Raw genomic sequence first — 25,685 nt, 5'->3', positions numbered from 1 at the left:
CTGGGTGCAGGTGGGCTGAGTCCGAAAAGAGAGTCAGCAAAGGGAGATAGGGGTGGGGCAGTTTTCTAGGATTTGGGTAGATAAAGGAAAATTACAGTCAAAGGGGGTTGTTCTCTGGTGGGCAGGGGTGGGGGTCACAAGGTACTCAGTGGGGGGAGCTTTTGAGCCAGGATGGGCCAGGAGAAGGAATTTCACAAGACAATGTCATCAGTTAAGGCAGGAACAGGCCATTTTCACTTCTTTTGTGGTGGAATGTCACCAGTTAAGGCAGGAACCAGCCATCTGGATGTGTATGTGCAGGTCACAGGGGATATGCTGGCTTAGCTTGGGCTCAGAGGCCTGACAGGAGACATATATGCAGTTATATTTCATTTATGTCAGAAGTTTCACATGCAAATTATGCTAGTAAACGCTAAAGCCATCATTTCTAACTCATCCCTCAAAAATACACAAATCTCCAAATGTTCTCCAGTACAACAAAAATTGATAATCAATGATGTATTTCCATGTTTCTGTAAACCTGGTTTTTCTATCTGAAAAAAAAAAAAAAAAAAGAAAAAATGTCAGGTCTCTGGGCCCAAACCTGCACGTATATATCCACATGGCCTGAAGTAACTGAAGAATGACAAAAGAAGTGAAAATGGCCTGTTCCTGCCTTAACTGATGACATTACCTTATGAAATTCCTTCTCCTGGCTCATTCTGGCTCAAAAGCTCCCCCACTGAGCACCTTGTGACCCCCACCCCTGCCAGCCAGAGAACAACCCCCTTTGACTGTAATTTTCCACTACTTACTCAAATCCTATAAAATGGCCCCACCCCTATGTCCCTTCCCTGACTCTCTTTTCAGACTCGGCCCACCTGCCCCCAGGTGAAATAAACAGCCTTGTTGCTCATACAAAGCCTGTTTGGTGGTCTCTTCACACGGACGCGAGTGAAAGAAAGAATATCAGACACCTAACTAAGTTTACAACAATTCTAGTTAAGTGTCTTTTACAAATCCTGGTGACTCACTGAATATCCTGTCTGTAAAGTGAGTGTGGGAGGGTTATTTCAAAGATCAAATGACAAGAAAATTTTGTAGTTTACACAATAAATGACAAGTGTGTGTGTGTGTGTGTGTGTGTGTGTGTATTTCTTCCCAACATGGATAAAAGTTAGAGTTTAATATTGAATTCAAAAATAAGGGGAAAAACAATATATACAATAAAAGTTACATAGAATTTAAAATACCTCTCACACACACAATACAAAAGAATACTATATATTGTTCATAGAGATATATGTGTATACATATATACATACATGTGAGATATATGTGTGAATGTGAAAGGTGGAAGTAAGTCACAGAAGACTTCAATTTTTTTTTTTTAAATTTGAGACAGAGTCTCACTCTGTCACCCAGGCTGGAGTGCAATGGTGTGGTCTCGGCTCACTGCAACCTCCATCTCCCGGGTTGAAGCGATTCTCCCACCTCAGCCTCCCGAGTAGCTGGGACTACAGGAACGTGCCACCACACTCGGCTCATTTTTGTATTTTTAGTAGAGACAGGGTTTCACTATGTTGGCCAGGCTGGTCTCGAACTCCTGACTTCGTGATCCGCATGCCTTGGCCTCCCAAAGTGCTGGGATTACAGGAGTGAGCCACCACACCCAGCCCAGAAGACTTCAATTTTAAGTAGAAGGTGTTCCTTTAAAAAAAAATGGCAGAATGTTAATAGATACTAATACTGGGTGTGAGAACTCAGAAATTATTCTTTGTATGTGTTTGTGTTTTTTAAACTCCATTTTTATATACCCAGAAACACATATACACACATAAAGTATTAGAAAACAGACATTCTAGTGGTATACAAACTGCAAAAAATGTTACATAAACATTCTGTAATAATATTCTAAGATATTATAACTTTTAATCTTGAGGTTTAAGCTATGTTCAAGCTCTTTATACATTCCCTTATGATAAATAACAAAGAATAACAAACACCCTGAGTCAACAATTGGTAAATGAAAAGTATTGTCTCACAAATCAAAACCACAATGAGATACCGTCTCACAGTCAGAATGACTATTATTAAACAGTCAAAAACAACAGATGCTGGGCCGGGCACGGTGGCTCACACCTGTAATCCCAGTACTTTGGGAGGCCGAGACGGGCGCATCACGAGGTCAGGAGATGGAGACCATCCTGGCTCACACGGTGAAACCCTGTCTCTACTAAAAATACAAAAAAAAAATTAAATGGGCTTGGTGGCGGGCGCCTGTAGTCCCAGCTATTCAGGAGGCTGAGGCAGGAGATTGGCGTGAACCCAGGAGGCAGAGCTTGCAGTGGGCCGAGATTGTGCCACTGCACTCCAGCCAGGACGACAGAGCAAGACTCTGTCTCAAAAAATAAAAACAGATGGTGGCGAGGCTGTGGGGAAATGGGAATGCTTATATACTCTTGATGGGAAAATAAATTAGCTCAGCCACTGTGGAAAGCAGTTTGAAAATTTCTGAAAGAACTCAGAATTAACATTTAATCCAGCAATCGCATTGCTAGGTATATATCAAAAAGAAAACAAATTATTTTACCAAAAAGACACGTGCACTTGTGTGTTCATTGCAGCACTATTCACAATAGCAATGACACGGAATCAACCTACGTGCCCATCAACAGTGAATTGAATAAAGAAAATATAGTACATATATACTATGGAATACTATGCAGCCATAAAAAAAGAACAAAATTATGTTCTTTGCATCAACATGGATGCAGCCGTTGTCCATTATCCTAAGTGATTTAATGAAGCAATGAAAAACCAAATACTGTATGTTCTCTTTTATAAGTGGGAGCTGAACATTGAGTATTGTGGACATAAAGATGGCAACAATAGTGGACAACTAGAAGGAGAAGGGAGTAAGGGAGCAAGGGTTGAAAAGTGAACTATTAGGTACTATGGGTGATGGGATCAATCATACCCCAAACCTCAGCATCATGCAGCATACTCAGGTAACAAACCTGCACGTGTACCCCCTGAATCTAAAGTAAAAGTTGAAATTATAAAGAAAAGAGAAATATTTTCTTTTAATTACAAAGTGTAACATATAGCCTTTAATTTCATCAAGTCTGAGTCTGAACCATGTAAATATTAGCCCAAATTTCTGAGCTTGGGCTCTATTTTTTAGAGCTCATTCTGAGCTCAAATAAGTGAAAACATTTCAAAATTTAAATAGGATTTTTTTTTTTCTTTTTGGAGTAGTATGTAATTTGTGGAAGATTTATGGAACACGAGTTAAGTTTTTAAAAAATCAAAACTCATAATTCTACTTCCCAAAGATAATCTTTTTCTTCAAATACTTTTTTCCATAAATATGTAGTTGGGATTATTGTTTCATGTATGCATAGGTGTTTTGCTATTACCTCAGTTCTGGCTCAGGTCATCAAATTTTTTTGAAAGTGTGTTTTTACTATGATATTGTAGCATTCATTGATACCATTGTTTGTCTTACACTATCTTATTGATGAATGGATTATTTTCAGTTTTTTACTATTATGTGTAACACTCAGCAACATCATTATTTAAAATAAAGTATTTCTATATGCTACTATTTTTTCTTAGATTAAGGTCCTGAGGATCTCCAACTTTTGGATTTTAGAGAGGTAACGTGTTGCCTTTAACCTCTATTAAGTAACATCCTATTCGGAGTCTAGGGAAATGCTTTCCTTAGCAAAATGTATTGATAGTCTCATAAAGTAGAAGCAATACAAACTGTGAGCAGCATCATATGAATTCAAGTCAGTGTTTAGTGGCAAATGAGCTATGAAAAAATCTTTGAACTTTGGAAGTGTGGATGAGGGATTGTGAATCCATACCAATTTATACTCCTTCCCAGAGCAGATGAGAATGATGATTCATAGAATTTTCAGCCAGTATTATTTTTAGATTTTACCAATTTGATAAGCTAAAATAGGAATATTTAAACATTTTAACGTTTAACATTCATTTATATTTTTTTCATTCAGAATCCCTATTATGCCTTTTTTCTTTCACAGTTGAAGCATTTATCTTACTAATTTGTCAGAATTCTTTATATTAATGATAATGATACTGTATAATCTGTTTTAATACTTTCAAAGTTCATTATTTATATTTAATTTTAATATTTGAAATTTATCTATGTAGCTAAGTATTTAAGTCTCTTATTTTGTAATTTATTCATTTGCTTTTATGTTCAGAAGTGATTTCCCCACTTACAGATCAAGTAGTGACTTTCATTTTTACCTATCCCTTTATAACTACAGATTTTATATTTAACTTCGATTCTAATGAGATTTTATTTGGTATATGTTTAATAAAAGGGAGCAATTTATACTTCAGCTTTCCCTATTACAAGTGGAGCTATTTCAGAGGATCTTTGGAGTTCAATTTTGGGCTATATTGGTATGTGTGTGAACCACAGCCTTCATCTGCTTTGATTTATTATCAGTTTGATAGAAAAATAATGTTAAATTAAAAATGTGAAAACAGAGATATACAATATTTACGTATGTAAAATCCTTACAATTCATCATTTACACATATTTGTGTATCTTATAAACTCAAATTATACTTTATGTTTTATCTTGATTTGATTCAGCTAAGTACGGGTAATAATAAAAATTCCGATTCTGCTCCAAATGTCAAAAATCATTGCTAATCCTCTCCTTCCAACCTCCACTCTCAAGTTGTTCTTATTTTTGTATTTGTTACTATTAATGTTATTTGACTGAGGTTGGTTTTTGTTGTTGTTGTTTTCAGAATCAAGTGCTACTTGCGCTAATATCCCTGAATCACGTATATAAGTGCAAGCAGCATATTTGGAAGGTGATCCCAGGAAGAACTTTATGGAAAGTGGTGAAATGAGAGAGAGAATGGAAGGAAGCTGGTGAATGTTGTATTATGGAACATGTTAATACCGTAGGCAATCGAGGCTCAGTTATACCAGAGCAATCTCACAGAAAATAGAACACGTCTCATTTATCACAACCAAGGTCTAACTTTGCTCTTCTCTCCATTATCCACACCACATCCTAATTTGGGTTTATAGTACTATTTTCCAAGACAATTGCAGTAACCATCTTGCTGAAAGCTCCTAGTCAAGGGGTCCAGAGTACCTACTTAATATAATTGATGTATATGTCCCAGTTTAATCTTGTAAATGTGCTACTACTTTGTGCAAAAGAGCTTTAACAGATTACCATTCTCTATAAATAAATAGAGCCTAAACCTCGGGAATCATTGACTTCGAAAAATTGCTTTCATCTCTCCTTTCAGGCTATGTCTTACTGCTTCTCATGACATACGTTGCAGGAAAACTGGGCTCCTTTCTGTTTCTCAACTGTGTCCTATGTTTCTACACGTGTGCATCATGTCATACTTTTTCTTTCTCTGGAATGCTGTTGTTTCTCTCCTAACTTCATTCTGTTGAAATCTCACCTGTCCTACATAGTTCAGCTCAAATATTACCTCTTCCATGAATTTTCTGGCCACTAAGCTAGATTAGTATAATATGTTATTTTGAAGTCTCTTATAACACAAGCCACCTTTCTCTTTGAATTGTATTTGTTTCTACGTCCCCTAGATTGTCTTCTTTGAGGAAAGGGTGTGTTATCTGATGAATTCTCCACTGAATTAAGTCACTTGCACATAACAGACACATAAGAGATATATAGTAAATTAATTCAATTATTAAGAATCTTACTAATGATAAAGTGTTATTTTCAAATATGTGAGGAGATGTCAAATAAATGGACTTGAGTTTTTTCTATTGTTCTCCCAGGGGATAATGCAAACAAGTTGATAGAAGTTGCATTGGGCACGCAGGTTAAAAAGGAAGCTTTTCCTGCATTTTTTAGGCTGTATATCAGCTGAGTATTTGTTACATTTCTCTTTACTTCTTTATTTTCTTTATTTATTTTATTCTTATTTATTCATCTTTTTTTCAATTAGTCAATTGACAATATTGATTAATATTAAGAACGATTCTAGTTGCTAGATACACAGTGGTGAACAAAATATGTGATTTTTACATTCATGGAGCTTACAAAGTATTCGAGGAGAAAGATAAAAATTACACACACACACACACACACACACACACGTAGTGGTCAGTGCCATGAAGGCAAATGACAGTATAATGCGTAATAGACTATGAGATGGATTGAGAATAAAGAGAGCCAGAAAAGTCTCTTTGAGAAAGTAACAATTAGGTTGATACCTGAAGGATAGGAGAAATTTCCAAAAAATGAGAATATAGAAAGGATCTGAGAGGGGAAAGATTTGGGCAAGTTTAAAAAAAGGCGAGTTGCCCGGCCAGGCATGGTGGCTCACGCCTGTCATTCCAGCACTTCGGGAGGCCAAGGCGGGCGGATCACGAGGTCAGGAGTTCGAGACCAGCCTGGCTAAAACGATGAAACCCCGTCTCTACTAAAAATACAAAAAAATTAGCCAGGCGTGGTGGCGGGTGCCTGTAGTCCCAGCTACTTGGGAGGCTGAGGCAGGAAAATCACTTGAATCCAGGAGGCGGAGTTTGCAGTGAGCCGAGATCATGCCACTGCACTCCAGCCTGGGTGACAGAGTGAGACTCCGTCTCAAAAAAAAGAGAGTTGTCCAATAGAAATAGAGTAGTAAGTAGGATGAGTTTAACATTGCATAGATCACACATGATCTTGTAGAAAAATGGAAGATTTCATATTTTAGCTCAAGTGCAGTGAAAAATCATTGAAGAATATTAAGCTGGACAATGACATAACCATATTCATATGTAAATTTTTTAAAAATTTCGATTGATCATAGCAAATGGTTTCCTCATAAACCAACAATAATAGTTAATTCAAATATTATTTTTTAAAATTAACCTCTTAAAGACGAAATAACATATATTCATATCTATTAAAATATAATTATTTTAATTGTTTATTAAATATTATGAAGAAACAATAGAATAATTATTTTTGATACATTTCCTAAATTTTAATGTCTTCTTTTTTAACTTCTACCATTATATTACTAATTTTGTTTCCTAGAATATATTTTGTTTTTCAAAGTGATTTCTTTTATTTTTAATGTTTAATAGATTTATTGAGGTGTAATTTACATACCATAAAGTTCACCCATTTTAAGTGTACAATTTAATATTTTAAAATAAATTTACAGGGTTGTGCAAATATCATCACAAGGGCTTTATATTTTTAACTTTATAAAATTACTGGTAACGTTCTTCCAAACTTTTTTAAAATTAATTAATTAATTTGAAATTATTGATGACTTCAAGGGACTCTTCTCTATAAACTATATTTTTAAGTAAGAAAGTGATCAGTTAACTGATGCTGAGGTTTTTGATAAGTTCATGACAAATTCTACCAAAGAGAAGATATTTTTAATTCTAACTGCCTTTAACATAAAACTATGTACATAATACTATCTAATTATTTTCACATAGTCTCTTTTTGTTTTATTCACATTATATTTCAGCAATATCTAACAACTATTATTTAAGACAACATTTTTCAAATAAGTTAACTATTTTGAATCTTTTGCCATATTAATCCTGTAAAACTGTAGGCTTTCTGTATCTTTTCTGTTCTAGTATACTACATTTTTATATTTCATTTTATTTTTCGGTTAGTTTCAGATTCACAACAAAATTGAGAGGAGGATATGAAGATTTCCCAAACACTCCCTGTCCTCACACAATGCATAGCCTCCCCCATGATCAATATCTCCTACCGAAGTGCCATATTTGTTACAATTGATGGACCTACATTGACATATTGTTATCATCCAAAGTCCATAGTTTACATTTAAGTTCGTTATTGATGTTGTATAGACTATGTTCAGACAAATGTATAATGACACCTGTTCACCATTATAGTATCACAGAGTAATTTCACTGCCTTAAAAACCCTGAGTTCCCCCTAACCCTTGGCAACTACTGGTTGTTGTACTGTTTCCATAGTTTTAATTTTTCCAGAGTTTCACATAGTTAGACTCATACTGTATGTAACCTTTTCAGATTGGTTTCTTTCAATTAACGAGATGCATTTAAGCTTCTATTTTTTGTGACTTTATAACTTTTTTATTTTTGCACCAAATAATATTTCATTGTTTGGATATACCACAGTTTATTTACCTATTCACCTACTGAAGAACATCTTGGTTACTTTGGCAATTAAAAATAAAACTGCTATCAATATTTGTGTACAGGCTTCTGTGTGGACAACAATATTTCAACTTTTTTGGGTTGATATCAAGAAACACAAAAATGTTGAGTCACATGATAAGGGTATGTTTAGTTCTGTCATAAATTGCCAAATTTTGTCCAAAGCAGCTGTACAATTTTGCACTCCTACTAGCAATGAATGAGCGTTCCTGTTGCTCCACTTCTTTGTCACTATTTCATATTGTCAGTGTTCTGGGTTTTTGCCATTCTAATGGGTGTGTAGTGGTATCTCATTATTTGAATTTGGATTTCCTTGATGACATAAGACATGGAGTATCTTTCCATATGCTTATTTTCTATCTGTATCACTTCTTTGGTGAGATGTCTGTCAAGGTCTTTGGACCATTTTTTAATCACTGTTATTTTTTTTTCTTGTTGCTGAATTTTAAGGTTTTTTAGTTTAGGTTTTTTTTTTTTTTTTTTTTTAAGATGGATCTTGCTCTATCACCCAGGCTGGAGTGCAATGACATGATCTCAGCTCTCTGCAACTTCCAGCCCCCAGGTTCAAGTGATTCTCCTGCCTCAGCCTCCTGAGTAGCTGGGATTTCAGGCACGCCCCACCATGCGTGGTTAATTTTTGTATTTTTAGTAGAGACAGGGTTTCACCACGTTGGCCAGGCTGGTCTCAAACTCCTGGCCTCAGGTGATCCTCCCACCTTGGTCTCCCAAAGTGCTGGGATAATAGGCATGAACGAATGTGCCCGGCCATTAAGGGTTTTTTTTTTAGTACATTTCAGATAACAATTCTTCACAAGATAAGTCTTTTGAAAGTATTTTCTCCCAATGTGGCTTCTTTTTTTATTATCTTGAAAGTGCCTTTCACAGAGCAGAAAAGTTAAATCTTAATAAAGTTAAGTTTATTAATTCTTTTTCCTCATTAATTGTACTGTTGGTGTTGTATTGTAAAAGTTATCACTAAACTCAAGGTCATTTGGATTTTCTTTTATGTTATCTTCTTAAACTTTAATAGTTCCGCATTTTACATTTAGGTCTATAATCCGTTTTGAGTTAACTTTTGTGAAGGCTGTAAAGTCTGTGTCTAGATTCGTTATTATGTTTTGCATATGATTGTCCAGTTGTTCTAGCACCATTTGTTGAAAAGAATATTTCCTCCATCGTACTGCCTTTGCTCCGTTGTCAAAGATGAGTTGACTATATTTATATATATCTATTTCTGGGCTCTCTATTCTGTTCCATGTATTTATTTGCCTATTCTTTTACCAGAACCACACAGTCTTGATTACTGTACCTGCATAGTAAGTATTGACATTGGGTAGTGGTAGTCCTCCAACTTTGTTCTTCTCCTTTAATATTTTGTTGGCTATCCTGGGTCTTTTGTCTATTTATATAAACTTTTAAATCAGTTTGTCAATATTCACAAAACAACCTGCTGAAAGTTTTATTGGAATTGCTTTAAATTTGTAGATCAAAATGGGAAGAACTGACGTTTTGACACTATTGAGTTTTCTTATCCATGAACATAGACCATCACTCTACCTATTTAATTCTTCTTTGATTTCTTTCAACAGAGTTTTGTAGTTTTCCTCATATAGATTTTGTACATATTTTATTAGGTTTATACCTAAGTATTTCATTTTAGGGACTGCTAATGTAAATGGCATTTTATTTTTAGTTTCAAGTCAACTTGTTCATTGCTAGTATATAGAAAAGCAACTGACTTTTGAATATTAACTTTGGATCCTGCAAACTACTATAATTATCTATTAGTTCCAGGATATTTTTATTAATAGAGCTTTTTGTTTGTTGTATGGAGAAAAAGTTTCAGGGGACAAGAATAGAAGCTGGGAGACTGGTAAGAAGCTATTGCAGTTTACCAAGTGAGAGATATTGGTTGTTTGTTGTCGAGTAGTGGCCTACATTAGAAAGAATGAAATTAGTTTAGTGAGATATTTTTAAAATTTTCAGTGGACAAGGCTGAGGGATTAGCTATTGAGTATGAGGAAACATAGATCTCAATAATAATTTTAAGGTTTTTTGTTGTTGTTTGAGCAACTAGGTGTATGCTGAGAGATTTAATGATATGGGAAAGACTAAAAAAGAGTAGATGAGATTAAGGGGAGGGGCCCAAAATAAAGACATCTTCTCATTTCTCTAGTGTTCCAATATTAATTTGTTTGATTGACCAGTGGTTCTGTCCTTGTCTTTCCAAGTTTCTTCAACTTGCCTTTTGGATTTCACACTATTGTTCAGAGTCTATCCCTGATCCCTCACTGAATCCCCATTGTGTTTAGATCCATCTTCATACTCTGCTGCTGGATCACAGTTGCTTGATTTGTTTTCTTGGTCATCTTGACCTATAACCTAGAAGTAAATGAGAGTATTCTTCTCCATGGAAATGCAGAAAAACACACCACAAATGCAATGGAAAGTAAAAGCAAAAGCGACTTCTAAACTCTTGTGCAGTTGAACAATATTGATGTTTTCATCTTTGAGCCCTTGATAAATCTTGCATGTTTTCTTTGTCCTCAATAATGTCTTCTTCACAGATCCTGCCTGGAGTTTATGTGGTGTGATGCCTGTATGTGTGGCTTTTCGGAAGCTAAAGTTTTTCAAAGCATGAAGTAGCAGTATCTTATTATTTTTCTAATACATTATAGGCAAATAAAATCAAAGAGCTCTGGTCGAACTCGGAGCAGGGGTTTCAAAAAGTCTCAGAGACTCTGAAGAACATCTAAGGATCCCACATGCAGTTTAACTACGATTTTTGTTAAATCAGCAAGGAAGAGTTTTAAATCTCAATCTTGATAAGGTTATTCTTAAAAAAAAAAAAAAAAAAAAGAGCTTTATCTACAAAAACACGATTTTTTTCTAGTTCGGCCACCGATCACTATAACATTGTATGTTAATCACTTTCTAACCTAGGCTTCAGCGTCTTCATCTGAATCAGGAATCTGGACTAGAGGAACTTAAAAGATTCTCTCAGCCTGGAGCATCCAATGAGCTTAAGCATTCAAGATTATCTCTTATCTCTGTATAATTTCCATGCTCATCATGAGCTCTTCAACTTTCTTTTGGAATAGTAGGTCAGTGTGTGGTTGTAGGGCAAAGGGAAGGTAATAGGAAGTTTGGACAAGTATGATAGTAGGAGACTGTGTGATTTGCCTAACCACTATTGGAAAGCTAGTCACTGAGCCTCATTCGCTGATTTAGTTCTAGATTCATTGTGAGATTTGGGATAAAGCATATCCTGAGGTCATAGTCTGTTTCATTATTAGGAAAATCTGAGTTTTAATCTCTAATCATGGGGAAAAAACAGAGACTTTGAATAAATACATAATCTGGCCACATTGTTCTATTCTTAAAATGTCAGATCAGAGGCCCTCCTACAAGAAATGTCACTGAAAAAAAAAGTGAATACATAAAAATTTTATCTCTGAATTTTAAGGTCCTCATCAGAAAGCCTTGGTCAATTACAGCATAATCTTCCAAGAGAAGGGTCATAAGTTTTGCCAATGAACATGAGGTAGCAAGTGTAATACAAGGGTAAACTCCTATTTTCAACTGTTCTTTTCTGTTATCTTGCAATAATAGAGAAGCAGATCCCTGGAGCATTTCAAATTTTGTGTAACAGAATCTGAGGTCTGGCAGTCTTTCAGATGCAGAGTTCAGTAACTGTTTTCTAGTGAATATATCAGGAATGGAGTAAGGAAAAAAATAGAGAAAAGAAAGATATTTAATAGCAACTCTTTCATATATCCCAACATTTGAGATTCATATTATTAAGTTTATTTCTCAAAGTGTGGGAAAACTCTGGAGTACAGAGAATGTCTCTAGAAAGATAAATGGATTGCTTTAATAAAATTGTTTTCCTACTAGCTCAAGTTTTTAATAATGATGGAAATGTGAGGAGTACATTATTTTGAAGTGTAGAGTCCCAGGGTACAGGTAAGCAGATTGTCATTGGTTTACTAACGGCAGTCCCAGGGGGCAAGCAAGATTTTGAATTTCTCCTGCTTTGCAACACAACCCAAAGCCTTTATATAGGAAATGCCCAGAAGCCAGACCAGGTGGTGAGACAACAGCTGTATCACTATCATTTTACACATGTGAAAGGGCTTTGAAAATGATCAAGGGCTACAAAAATTAAAGTAATATTATATTTTAAAAATCAGTGATTATTATTACATATGAAATGATTATTCATTAATCAAAAGAAAGATCTCTGAACATTTAGAAGATTGGCTTCAATTACTATTATTTTTAATAAGGGTAATTATTTATCTTTTGAAGTTTACTCGAATTCAGGAAACATTTAAATGTCACCTGGAGTTGATTTTGGAAAATGAATTTAAAAAGACTCTTCTTTGGTAAAAAAAGAAAAACAATCAGTTTTGGTTATAAAATAACATAAGAAATTTCTCCACAAGTCCTTCCCAAAGCATTGGTATCATCAATGAGATCAGCATATGTAACACCAAGGTGTCTACTTTGAAGGAAATTAATTATAATTTATTTGATATTTATTTTAACAAATCAACCTATAATTTGATTTTATGTGATAGAACCTGAGGGCTGGCAGTCTTCCAGAAGTAGAATATCAAGTTAGTGACTCATGTTTTCTCATGGGTATATTAGGACTGAAGTGGGAACAAAAATGGATATTTTGTTTATACGACTTGCATCATTGAAAGTAAGGAGTCATCTAAAGCTAGTCCTAGTCCTCTGAACCTAAAAAGGTTTTAAGCATACATATGTATATTTTTATAGTACCTCAAAAGTAGTGATTGAAAGTTTGAAACTGGTTTAGAGTTAAATAAGTTTATTTTAAAATATAAAGTGTCTCTCTCCTTCAGAAATAAACTGGCTCAGTTAGTTTGCTACTTACATTCCGAATTTCTCCAAGGAACAGAGTGACAAGGGGTTCAATCCAATAGGAGAGAGGAGTTAAGATATTGGTTTAACCAATCATTTGTTATTATTTTAGGTGAGCTTCATCATTGCACCTGGGTCTTAGCTTCTCTATTTATCACGTGAAGTGGTAGAACAGAGTAGCTGCAATTCTAGTCATTATTTTCCCTCAGTCCTGGATTATATTCATATTTCTTCTTTCTTATGGATAAAGGTCCAAAGAAGGTGAACATGCATGCTGGACAGACTGAAGTAAGGAGGTTCCCCAGGGAGCTGGGCATATGGATCAACTCTGTATTGCCTAGAATTGTTACTATGCTACGGGCTGGCTCAAAACAATAACAGTAGTCTCTTGCTCTACCGGGTGAGTGCAGCCGAGATTTCTAGGCAAAACCAACAAGCTCTGAGTAAACTGAGACTTTTAATGACCCCAGAGGGAGCTTCGAAATTTGCTTGGGAACCAAAGTTTAACTTTATCCCAGAGACAGATGTAGGAAGAGGGGGAGCAATGCTTTGGGGATCTCTAGGAATGTGATAAAAGTATATATTTTAAATGAAAGAATTAAAGAATATGGAGATCTAGGAGACATCTCAGAGGTCTAGTTTCACATTTTCCATTACTGATGGAGTAAAAGAAGCCCAGAAAGGGACTTGCCTAAGATATCAGACCTAGTTAACAGAAGAAACAGACCGGATCCAAGATACTCTAATTTCCTATCCAGAGTAATTTTATGTGCACATCTCTTTTGAAATATAAATTTATTTTGTTCACTCAACAAAATATTATTTGCTAGAACACAGACACAGTGTTGACATCAAATAGATCTCTTTTTTCCAAGAGGTTAAGAGAATGATGATCACTAGTTTATCCCTTCAAATACATTTCCATATGGGTAATCTGCATATGGTCAGGTACTGCTACCAAGAGGTAATTTGGAAATAAACACAGCAGGATTGGACTGGTGTAGGGACAGCCTGGTTAAAGAAACCACAGACAGACTGGTGAGGTAATCAGGAAGTTGGAATCTATTTTCAGGGTAGCCAAGATGAGTAGTGAAGTCAGACAGAATATAAAATATTCAGGTATGATGAGTGAAGATTTCTCCAGAAGTCACATTGGCAAGTTTTATAAGTTCTGCCAATGTTTTCCTCTGAATGCATTTTTTTTTTTGAGACGGTGTCTTGCTCTGTCACCCAGGCTGGAGTGCAGTGACATGATCTTGGCTCACTGCAACTTCCGCCTCCCAGGTTCAAGTGATTCTCCTTCCTCAGCCTCCTGAGTAGCTGGGACTACAGGCACGCACCACCATGCCTGGCTAATTTTTGCATTTTTAGTAGAGACGGGGTTTCAACATATTGGCCAGGCTGGTCTCAAACTCCTGACCTCGTGATCCACCTGCCTGGCCTCCCAAAGTGCTGGGATTACAGGCGTGAGTCACTGCACCCGGCCTGAATGTATTTTTTAAAATTACTATGAGGAACAAAATAATCAATTTAGTGACATATCTATTTGGTATTTTAGCTTTGATAATTTTATTTTGATCACTAAAACATCAAGCAGTTTTAAATTTCTACAGAGTGAATTCAAGACACCTTTCTTTATTAAGAAAAAAGCAAATCTGTTCTTTTTCCTCTGAGCCTTTTTTTTTGTCCATGTATATATGGGAGAAAAAACATACATGTATATATTTATAAAGTTGACTCTTTATCTAATTACCTTTTAATCTATACTTGATAGTAAATCATGAGTTGTTAATCTTTGTGACTACAAATCATAAAATGTGAGCTACTGATGCTTTATATATATTTAAAGTAAAAACATTACATATTACATCATCTTATTACCTTCAAAGCAATTACCTTAGATTTGCCACAGACGAGGTTGCTAATCAATGAGATGCTGAGATTTCTGAGGCCAGAGGTAAGGAAGGATTGTGCATTTCCTTGAGACTTGGAGAGGCCTTGTCCTCCATCTGGCTGGGGTGGGCTGCTAGTACCCATCAGGCACTAAAGAAGAGAACAGAAGAGGGGGCTCAAAAGTCCTGGGGGCAAGCACATGTAGATGCTATTCAGAGAAGCAGGGATGCAAGATTAGGTGGGAAAACTTGGTGCCAGCATGCAGGATACCACAGGTTACATGATGCATAATGTAGATGCGGGGAAATGGTGATAAGGGTGGGCAAAGCAGCCTAGAATCATTAGAGTGGTGGATACCCAGCAGTACAAATCAGAGGGTCTTAGTAGCTGAGGCTTTATTGTCCTAGTATTTGGCTCTTTTAATTTCCCCGTGATCCTACCAGATGATGAGTTTGGAGGCTACCAGAAGTCTGAAGAAATTGACTAGAACAAAGCCTCCTGTTTGCAGGCGCTGAAACGAATTCCTGTCTGGAGGTCCTCACAAGAGAAGGAAGATATCTCCAGTAAAGTGAGCTCTGGATTCAGATTCAACTCTCTACTGCGTAACTTATTTTTTTTCTGTGGACTTAAAATATTTTTTGAAATCCACAAAAAAATCATAAATTAGGCAGTAAAGACAAATATCTTTACAAATGTCTTCATTCATAAAGTTTGTATAATATTGTATCCCTTAATTTCTCCGTCTCTAAACCTCAGGGCTCAAATAAAATCACAAAAATGTTTCCAGTTTAGAATCCTCAATTAGTATGAGTTGAACCTGAACAAAGATGAAAGTTTAATGCTAGATGGGAACTTAATGTAAATTTTCTATCAGTCAACTAATATTTTTGTATTCCTTCCTGCACTTTTTATATTTGGCTTTCCATCTAGATCCCCGACAAAATGTAAAAACTGCAGCAGCCTACATTTTTCTGAAAATGGGAAGAAGATATGATTCACAATTGAAGTGTGCGTCTCCATCCTTTTCCCATGAAGCCGAGACCAGAGAGATGAGCACATCAATAGCTCTGTTGTAGCCAGAACACGCCTCAGTGCACTGTGTCAGCTCAGGGGCCCTGTCAGAAGCACGGCAGGCCAGATCCAGAAAGAAGGTCCTAGCAACTGGTCAGAACATTTTAGTGGACCAGACTTAGGGGTATATAGGCAGAAAGCAACAGGATGAAATGCAGATGTCCAATAGCAAAGCAGTCAGTATTCGAGTGGCTTTAAAGGGAGACAGGAAGATGCCATACCAGAGAGATGAAGCTCACACCCAAGGAGTTTGATAGCAAGAGCTAGGTGCTGGTCCAGGCAGGTTAGTGGCATTACTGATATCTAACAGCTATAAATAAAAGGGACTTAGGTTTAGGAACAATTTCAGGTAGAGCCAGAAGGAGTAAGGCAAGGGACCCATTTCAGAGGAAATAGGGTGATAATTATTGAGATTAAGTAGAATGTTGAAGGAAGCCCTCATTTTTCTTAAATATCTCAATGAGGAAATTTCTACAGTAATACTTCATACTTGTCTAGCTTGGCCTGGGAGTAGGCAGGTAAGTTTGATTTGAGGGTGTGGTTGGCTGAAGAAATAAAAAGACCATTTACTAAAGATTAAAACCCATGTTCTTCAGAACTGCTTATTCAGCAATAAAGGTAATATATTTGGGTAATTATCTCAAGTGATTCCAAATTTGAAGTTGGGAAAAGATAAGTCATTAATGATCAACCCTAACATACCTAAACAGGAAAATACAAGGGATCAGTTTCTAAACCAGTGTTCCAAGTTAGAGTAGGCCACTAGGAGAACAGTGGTGTCTACTTTGCCATGGGACAAAGCCTCCTGGAACTACAGAATGACCAGAGCCAGACTCAGTTCCTAGAGCCTGCAACAGAGACGCTTCTGAAATGAGATATCAGGGAGCCCTTGTAAGGAAGAGTGCAGGGATGGAAATGGGAAGAGGGTCTCGGGACAGGGAGGGCATAAGGGTTATCTCAGGATGACAGATCATCCCATGCATACAGAATATTCTTCTCTTCCAGAATTTCTGATGCGTAAGGTTTTTCTTTGCACCCATGAACAGTGTTCTGGCATCCCTTGTGCGGAAATGAATTAAGACCTATTTACTTCTGTTGTCTTGAGTGTTCCTATACACATTATATCGTCTATCAAGCTGAGTTCAAAGTTGTATTCAGCTTCTGTCCAATACATATGGCTTTACACACATGCACACACACGCACACACACTTTGTCTATATTTATTCTGCAAAATAATTTTATGAGTCTGGGACTCTAGCTGAATGAGGATTATAAAACAAAGTTGGTGATTGAAGCAGAAATGTGGTCTGTATAAGTTGAACCAAGGCAGAATTTTGACAGAAGCTATGAAGGTATTCTAGGCCTAGAAGGAAGCACTGAGAAGCAGTGAGAAAAGCACTAAATAAGCTTTAGTCTTGGCTCTGTCAGTTTCAAACTACTGCATTAGGCAAGTCATTTCTCTTTTATAAGCCTCAGTTATTTCAACGGGAGATGTCTTACTCAAAGAGATCCTTGAAGGTTATATAACTTAATGTTTGTGAAAATAATTGGTAAAATGCTAAACACATAGGATATACCCAGTAATCCGGATTTCAATCTGAATTGTGTTTTTAGCTTCAATTGTTTGGGAATACTTAGCATCGTTATTATCTATTTATTTACTTATTTATTTATTTTGAGATGGAGTTCCACTCTTTTCACCCAGGCTGGAGTGCAGTGGCATGATCTCAGCTCACTGCAACCTCTGCCTCCCGCGTTCAAATGATTCTTCTGCCTCAGCGTCCCGAGTAGCTGTGATTACAGGCGGGGGCCACCACGCTTGGCTAAATTTTGTATTTTTAGCAGAGACGGGGTTTCATCATGTTGGCCAGGCTGGTCTCGAACTCCTGACTTCTGGTGATCCACCCACCTCGGCCTCCCATAGTGCTGGGATTACAGGTGTGAGCCACTGTGCCTGGCCAGCATTATTTTTTCACTTCTTTGTAGTTGTTGTTCAACTAAATGTCAGTCTTGCAAGGAATGAAGTTAGAATGTCTCCATAACATGAGTGTGAGGACAGAGTGTTTGCGTGTTTTGTTTGATTTGGAATTTTAAAGCTCAACTGAGAATTAAGGTAAGCACAAGGATGGAGCTATTAAAGAAATTGGAAAGGAACAGACAGTCCTGGAATGTGGCAGCTCCTGTTTGATTTTAAATGTAAGTTAAATATTAATTTTTCTTAAAAAAAATTCTCTTTCTCCAGGGAGGGCTTTCTCTCTCACTCTCTTACGTTGACAGATTGTTGGTGGCTTGCCTTTCACACTAACTTATTTGGAGGAAAAAAAGTCTTCAGATGATTCTATTTGCGTAAGAAAAAATTATCTCCAAAACAACTCCCTTGTCACCAGCATCAACAGCAGCTGAACAACGAGTTGGGTTGTTGCACAGTGAGAATTACTCCTTTCATTTCAAAGGAATCAAAGATGTTTGGGGCAAGCAAGAGCCCTGGTTACACGTGATCAAAATAAACTAGTATCAGATTTGCTTTTGGAAAGTGTTAAGTCTACTGCTGAAGTCCGAGTATACTTTTATTGTTCCAAAAATATTTACTAGAATGGAGAAAAGTTGGTTTTTAAAAACTAAGCTGATTTGGAGAAAATAAGAAGCACTTAAAAATCTCTTCTGAATTCCTACTTGCTAATGGTTCCCTAAAGCAAGACGGTGCAATTATGCTGTTGACTTGTAAACAGAAGTCAAAAGGAAATTCAAGCTCTGTTAAGACTCATTCCAAATATAATAAAAAGGGTTCTCTCGCCCAGAATGTCTTTTAATGTTTTTGGATGGATTCTCTCGCGCTCCGGCTATTCTTTGATTTTGTAAAGAATAGGAACAAAAGCAAAATTTCAGTCTCCCAGTTCATACCTATCTTAGTAGAAATGTCAACATTTTATGTTCCAATGTCATCTTTTCTCAAATCGTATTTCTTTCTTTCTTACTGTCATGTGCTTTTTTCTTTTGCTTTTTAAAAAAGAATTTACAAAACTACTATCACCCACTGCCCCATGACATCTAGCATATATGTTTTATATTTTGCTATATCAAATTAAGCATTGTACTCCTGCTACTGCCTACCTGTGGGTCTAAGTATCCTCATTTTTAAATTAAGGGAATTAGATGAGCTTTGCAGTGCTCAAACTATGCTATATCCCTCAGGCTTGGCACCTCTGACACATCACACTGAATAATTATTTCCTGTAGGTAGCTGTCTTGTGTATTGCAGGATGGTCAACACCATCCCTGGTTCTACCCACTAGACACCAACAGTATGAATGCTCCCACCTACCACGCCCCAGATCGGACAACCAAAAATACCTCCAGATATTGTGAAATGTCTTCTGGGGAGTACAATCACTCTCAATTGAGAACCGCTGCTCTAACTAAAGCTGTGATTCTTAAACTTTGGTTAGTATCTGCATCTCCTGAGAAACTAGTAAAAATATAAAGGCCCAGACTAGATTCTAGTTCAAAAATCCAAGGTCTCCACGATTTTACCAGCTTTTTAACAACACAACAAAGTTTTAGAACCATTGTTCATAAGAAATCAGATAATAAAGTATGGCCAGCACATCATCAAGGAACAAGTTAGAAATGCAAATTTGAAAGCTCCACCCCAGGTTTAGTGAATCCAGAACTCTGAGATAGAAGTCAGTTAATTATGTAAGAAAAAGCACATTCTTGGCACACTCTGCAAGAAGTTCAGGAGTGTAAGAGACTCATGGATGAATGTCTGTTCCAACATTGAGTAAGTACCACTGGGATAGCATGACCTGGAATCAGCTTCTTTGCACTGCATGGCTCTTATTACCATAGGGTCAGGAACTTTTTGTCCTGATCCAGCCTTAAAAAGCAGATCAGATTGGCTTTCCTGGGAGGGAATATCTGGGGGATTACACAAAACCCTACCTATTCCCCAAACCCTACCTACTCATGAATTCTACACAGCACCTGGAACCCCAACTCATAGACTTATTCTCTGGGCTGTGGCATTAGCTGTAGACCTGTGGTTCTCAACCTTGGCTTCATATTATAATCATCTGGTAAACTTCTAAAAATCCCATTGCTCAGGTCATATCCCAGACCAATAAATCAGAATCTTTCAGAGCAGGAGCCAGACAACACTTCTTAGGTGATTCTAACGTTCAAGCAAATTTGAGTTGTCAATGAATAGTTTCTCTCAAGTCAGGCAGAGATTGTAGGTAAGGTAGTAATACAAGGTGTATTACTTACTACTTGTAGTAAGATGTAAGAAATAAGGTAGTAGGACATGAAAAAGGCTTGAAAGAACATGGCCAATTTGGGAATCAGTAGGATGTGGTTGCAGTCTGTAGGCTACTGACTGTGTGCTAATGCCAATTCTTTCCCTAAGTCTTTTTAGATCCTTCTAGCCAGAAGCTTTCTTTGTAACCTCTGTGTTCCCAGAGATCTATCTTTATTCTTTTTTCTTTTTTGTTTTTCTTTTTTTTTTCTTTTTGTTTTTTGAGACAGAGTCTCACTCTGTGGCCCAGGCTGGAGTACAATGGCGCGATCTCGGCTCACTGCAACCTCTAACTCCCGGGTTCAAGTGATTCTCCTGCCTCAGCCTCCTGAGTAGCTGGGATTAAACGTGCCCGATACCACGCCCAGTTGATTTTTGTATTTTCAGTAGAGACGGGGTTTCACCATGTTGGCCAGGCTGGTCTCCAACTCCTGAGCTCAGGTGATCCGCCTGCCTTGGCCTCCCAAAGTGCTGGAATTCAAGTGTGAGCCACCGCGCCCGGCCAACACTTTCAATCTTATCTAACACGTACCACATTCTACCTTGTATTACAGCTCTATACATCATATATATCAAATTTGTTTCCTGTACAGTACTGTGAGCTTTCCAGAGATAAGAATCCTGACTTACACATCTTCTCTTTCACCTAGAATATTTACTTTAAGAGTAGGCATCAAAAAATGTTAATTTAATTGAAATATAATAAATGATGTAGAAATGTCACCAAATGTACAAATAGAATGTAGCAAGGTATCCTGGCACTTTGCCCTCAGTCCCACAGCAGGAGTTCCTATCCTGATGTGCTTCAAAACCTTCCACAAGTGGACTGATAACCCTGGACTAGACTCCAAAATCTTTATCTGAAAACAGAGACAATCTCTAGAGAAAAAGTCTGGGCAGATGACTGATGTGCTAATTCTGGAACACTGACCATCCAAGGCATTCAATATACATTCAGCTCCAAACTGGAGCTTTTTCATCAGTGATATGAGCCGAATTAGTAACGTTTGGTGGGGGGGGAAAAAAAAAAGAGCATGATTCATCAGTGTCTCTTGGAATTACACAGCCAGGGCTGTTCACGGCCCGAGTGGTCAAACCTAACAAAATGAATGAAGGAATCAGCATGAATCTCTGGCAAGCCCCTCAGCGTAGTGGTGATTCCACATAAAAGCCTTCTTCGGAAAAATCATGGCAGCTAGATACATGCATGAGTCTTTTTCCCATTGCCTGTCCCTCTGCTCACCATTGCAGGGGCTGAAAGACTGATGAGATTCTCACAGGCGCTAGAAGACGGCAGAAATGCCTCCAGGAGGCAGGCTGGGATCCAAGGTCCAACCAATACTCTTGTGAGAGTGTGAAGCCAAGGTACACGAAAGAGGGGAACACCTTCGCTAAGAATGTATTTGTGACAGAGGAGAAGGGGAGGAACAGGAAGCCTCCAGCTAGTCGTTTGGAATCTGGCAACCATTTCTGTCAGCTTTCCCATTCCTAGATTGATGCACATTGCTTAATTCCTTAAGGTAAGGGATATACTAAATTGCCTCTTTGTTCAACTCTTAGAATAAGAATTTCCCTCTCCCCTCCCGTCCCGTCCCCTCCCCTCTCCTCCTCTCCTCTCTTTTCTTTTTCTTTGTTTTTTTTTTGAGACGGACTCTGTCACCCAGGCTGCATGATCTCAGCTCACTGCAACCTTCACCTCCCAGGTTCAAGCAATTCTCCTGCCTCAGCCTCCTGAGTAGCTGGGACTGCAGGCATGCGCCACCACGCCCAGCTAATTTTTGAATTTTTAGTAGAAACGGGATTTTGCCATGGTGGCCCGGCTGGTCTCGAACTCCTGACCTCAGGTGATCCACCCGCCTTGGCCTCCCAAAGTGCTGGGATTACAGGGGTGAGCCACTGCACCTGGCCTACAACAAGAATTTATTTCTGAATAGCATTTTACGTGTTAGGCGTCTGGCTGTTTAAGAGATGAGGAAACTGAGGCCCTCAGTTGTCAAGGTCACACAGCTGGTAAACGGAGGGAGCCAGAACGCGAGTACAGCTCCTCCTGCCTCCAAAGGTTCTCTGGGCCCTGTAAAACCACGGGCTGCACAGGAAAGGCAGGCTATATATTGTTCTTCTCCTGGCCCAGCGCCCTGATCCAATGCCCGGACACACATCCACACCAAGTTGGACGAAAAGGTAAGGGAGAAACCTTCCCCAAGAGAAGGAGCAGTAAGCTTTGATTCTAAAGGCCCTGGGTTGGGTCCGTCCTTTGCCACTTCTCAGCTCTATGCATTTAGGCAAATCACTTATCTTCTTAAACCTCCGCATCTGGGCCTACAGGGCCTCTATGGGTTTTTTTTATGTTTATTTATTTATTTATTTTTTTAACTTTAAGTTCCGGGATACATGTGCAGAATGTGCAGATTTGTTGCGTAGGTACACATGGCATCTATGGTTTTATTCAGTCTGAAATGGCGCTCCAGGCTTCATTAGAAGGTGAAGCACTCTGCAAACTGCGAGGCCATACACAGATTCCAGAATATGATTAAGGCCCTAATCTTGCTGAGCTGGATTTTCTTTATTTCCCAAAAAGAAGACTAACACTATCCACTTGTACAACTAGAAGGGAGCTCACGTGTAAAGCGTCTCGTCCCCGGCTGGCCTCAAGCGGCGCTAACTCTCTGGCTGGCGTTGGAGTGTGCCGCCCCCGGCAGCCCCGCCGCTGCAGCGGGGAGCCTGGGAGAGCGGCTCTCGGAGTCTCAGGCAGCAGGAGGAGCGTGTGAGCTGTGGGCGTCCCTTTAAGAGCGGCTGGCCAGGCACGGCCTCCGCCTCTCAGTACGCGGAGCGCCGGCGGTCACCTGGGGCTCGCGGAGCAGCCAGATCGCGGCGGAGTCGGCGCGCTTCCCCCAGCTAAGGTGGGAGAGGGGACCCGGCCGCGAGGTGCCCCGAAGCCCTCTCGAGCGTAACCGTCCCGCGCCTCTCTGAGGCGGAGGATGCGGGAGCGCATCTGGGCGCCGCTGCCGCTGCTGCTGCTGTCGCTGCTACTGCCGCCACTGTGGGGCGGCCCCCCGGATAGCCCACGCCGGGAGCTGGAGCTGGAGCCCGGGCCTCTGCAGCCCTTCGACCTGCTCTACGCCAGCGGCGCGGCCGCCTACTACAGCGGAGACTACGAGCAAGCGGTGCGCGACTTGGAAGCGGCGCTGCGCAGCCACCGGCGCCTGCGGGAAATCCGCACGCGCTGTGCCCGCCACTGCGCGGCGCGCCACCCGCTCGCGCCCCCCGGCGAGGGCCCCGGGGCCGAGCTGCCCCTTTTCCGCTCCTTGTTGGGACGGGCGCGCTGTTATCACAGCTGTGAGACCCAGCGCCTCGGGGGCCCCGCATCCCGCCACCGCGTCAGCGAGGATGTGCGCAGCGACTTCCAGCGCAGAGTGCCTTACAACTACCTGCAGCGGGCCTACATCAAGGTACCCACAGAGCGCTCCTCCGCTCCAAAGCCCCTGCGGCTCTCACATGCTCTCTTGAGCCCTCCCTGCTGCCCCCGTCATCTCTGTTCAGTCTTTCAAATTGGGTCTCCTTAAATATGTGTCTCAGTTTGTGAATCCAGATATCTGGTGGCCCTATCTCTGTATGCAACAATTAACTTGAACAAGTCTTTTTCACTCTTTCTCAGAGCCAGCTTCTCTCTCACAAAGAGGACTGTCCTGATAAGGTGATGTTTAAAGTATCCATTCAGCACTAATTCATGAGGCGTTGACAAAGCTGAATCTAGTACAATTTCTCTTCTCCCTTCTCACTTCCCATTTCTCTTCTCCCTTCTCACTTCCCATTTCTCTTGTCTCCTCTCTCTCATCCTTCCTGTACTGTAGTCTGCACCTCTTCTCTGAAGTTTAAAAGAATCTTCAAAATAGTGAAGTTGAAAGACTTGTTCCAAAGCAAATTTCTCTCTCTTCTCCCCTTTACCTACAAAAAAGTAAAGATCAAAGGTTAAAGAGAAGGTATGCTTGGAGGAGGCGAAGCTGTTTGAGGCAGTCTCAGTCAAAGTATCCACCCTAAGTGTTGACTTTTTCTCCTTTGATAGAGGGCTTCCGTTTTCTGGTGGTATCCATTGGACTGGGTTACTAGGCATCAGTCCTCTCTTTCTAGTTTTATTTTTGTATGCCTAACTTGCCTAAAGTTAGTGTCAGGAGGTATAGTGTGCATATTGACATATTGTTCACATCCATAACTTTGAAGATCTCTCTGGATGCTTCAGCAGAGGGAATTTGAATGAGTTCTTCAACCTCCACTGCCACTCACCCAATTTTCCTTCACATTGACACTCTTAACCCTTCTTTCTGGTTTTCTATGTTAATATATCAATGTCTCTTCTACAGCTACTGGAAAAGTGGAAGCTTTGGGGTTGGTTGGTCATGCTAGCCAATGGACCAGGCTGCTTTGCTTTGCTTTGCTTTTTTCTTTTCTCTTCTCTTCTCTTTTCTCTTTTCTTCTCTTTTCTTTTTTTGACGGAGTTTTGCTCTTGTCACCCAGGCTGGAGTGCAGTGGTGCAATCTTGGCTCACTGCAACCTCCGCCTCCCAGGCTCAAGCGATTCTCCTGCCTCAGCCTCCTGAGTAGCTGGGATTACGGGTGTGCACCACCATACCTGGCTAATTTTTGTGTGTGTTTGTATATTTTTAGTAGAGAAGGGGTTTCACCATTGGCCAGGATGGTCTCGAACTCCTGACCTCAGGTGACCTGCCCGTCTTGGCCTCCAAAAGTGCTGGGATTATAGGCATGAGCATGGCTGGACCAGGCTGCATTTCTAAGGAGATGAAAGTACATACCATGTTCAAATATCCAAATGCCTTTTGCAGCTCATCCCACAAGATCTCTGCCCTCATCTGTGGTAGGGTTCTCTCCGATTGGCAGCTGTTGGTGGAGTGCACGAAATTTCAACTAAGTATAAATCTTAACTTCCTGTGTATTGTGGCTAAGGTGTTGGAGTTCCCTGGACTAGTATCTTGGGCGAGAAATGAGGAGAAAGCCTGAATCCTTTCCAGGAGTTGTCTTCTACTTGCTTGTGCCTCCTGATTGCTAAGGCATGTATGAAGTATAACTCTAATTTCTTCTAAGTGATTTACACAATTTCTGGTGGTCTTACAGAAATCAGTCAACACCAGGCAGAGAGGGGACCTTGAGTGTCTGACAGTGAAGTTATCATAAGCTAGTTCTCAGAGCAGAACATGGGTGGTCCCTGTAGCTTGGTCCTCCCAGGAGTCTCAGATGTGAGGTTAGCAGTCCTGCTGTTAATTCTGTCACAAATTTTGGACATATTTTCCTTTCTCATATCTGGAGAAAGAATACATATTCAAGGTCAGTCCTATAAAA

At 39.2% G+C, this 25,685-nt stretch overlaps 1 protein-coding gene and 1 long non-coding RNA gene across 2 annotated transcripts in view; one reads left to right on the top strand and one right to left on the bottom strand.

Annotated features, from left to right (window-relative positions):
* Window positions 1-1,314: 1,314 nt before the first annotated feature.
* Window positions 1,315-23,064, bottom strand: LOC129033639 (uncharacterized). The gene is made up of 3 exons (XR_008501634.2): window positions 22,955-23,064; window positions 14,972-15,118; window positions 1,315-1,689 (listed from the first exon to the last, which is right to left on the bottom strand). It is a non-coding gene; the product is annotated as an uncharacterized LOC129033639 (long non-coding RNA).
* The window catches only part of P3H2 (prolyl 3-hydroxylase 2), a 164,968-nt gene continuing 162,319 nt past the window's right edge, over window positions 23,037-25,685 (top strand). Inside the window, exon 1 of the mRNA XM_054482456.2 lies at window positions 23,037-23,783. Coding sequence (XP_054338431.1) covers window positions 23,313-23,783 — 471 coding nt within the window. The 5' untranslated portion in view covers window positions 23,037-23,312. The remainder of the gene's footprint in view (window positions 23,784-25,685) is intronic.

The sequence above is a fragment of the Pongo pygmaeus genome, chromosome 2 (assembly GCF_028885625.2).
Source record: "Pongo pygmaeus isolate AG05252 chromosome 2, NHGRI_mPonPyg2-v2.0_pri, whole genome shotgun sequence".
Classification (NCBI taxonomy): domain Eukaryota; kingdom Metazoa; phylum Chordata; class Mammalia; order Primates; family Hominidae; genus Pongo; species Pongo pygmaeus.
Note: the sequence above shows the minus strand (reverse complement) of the source record. Positions and strands in the feature narration are given on the sequence as shown.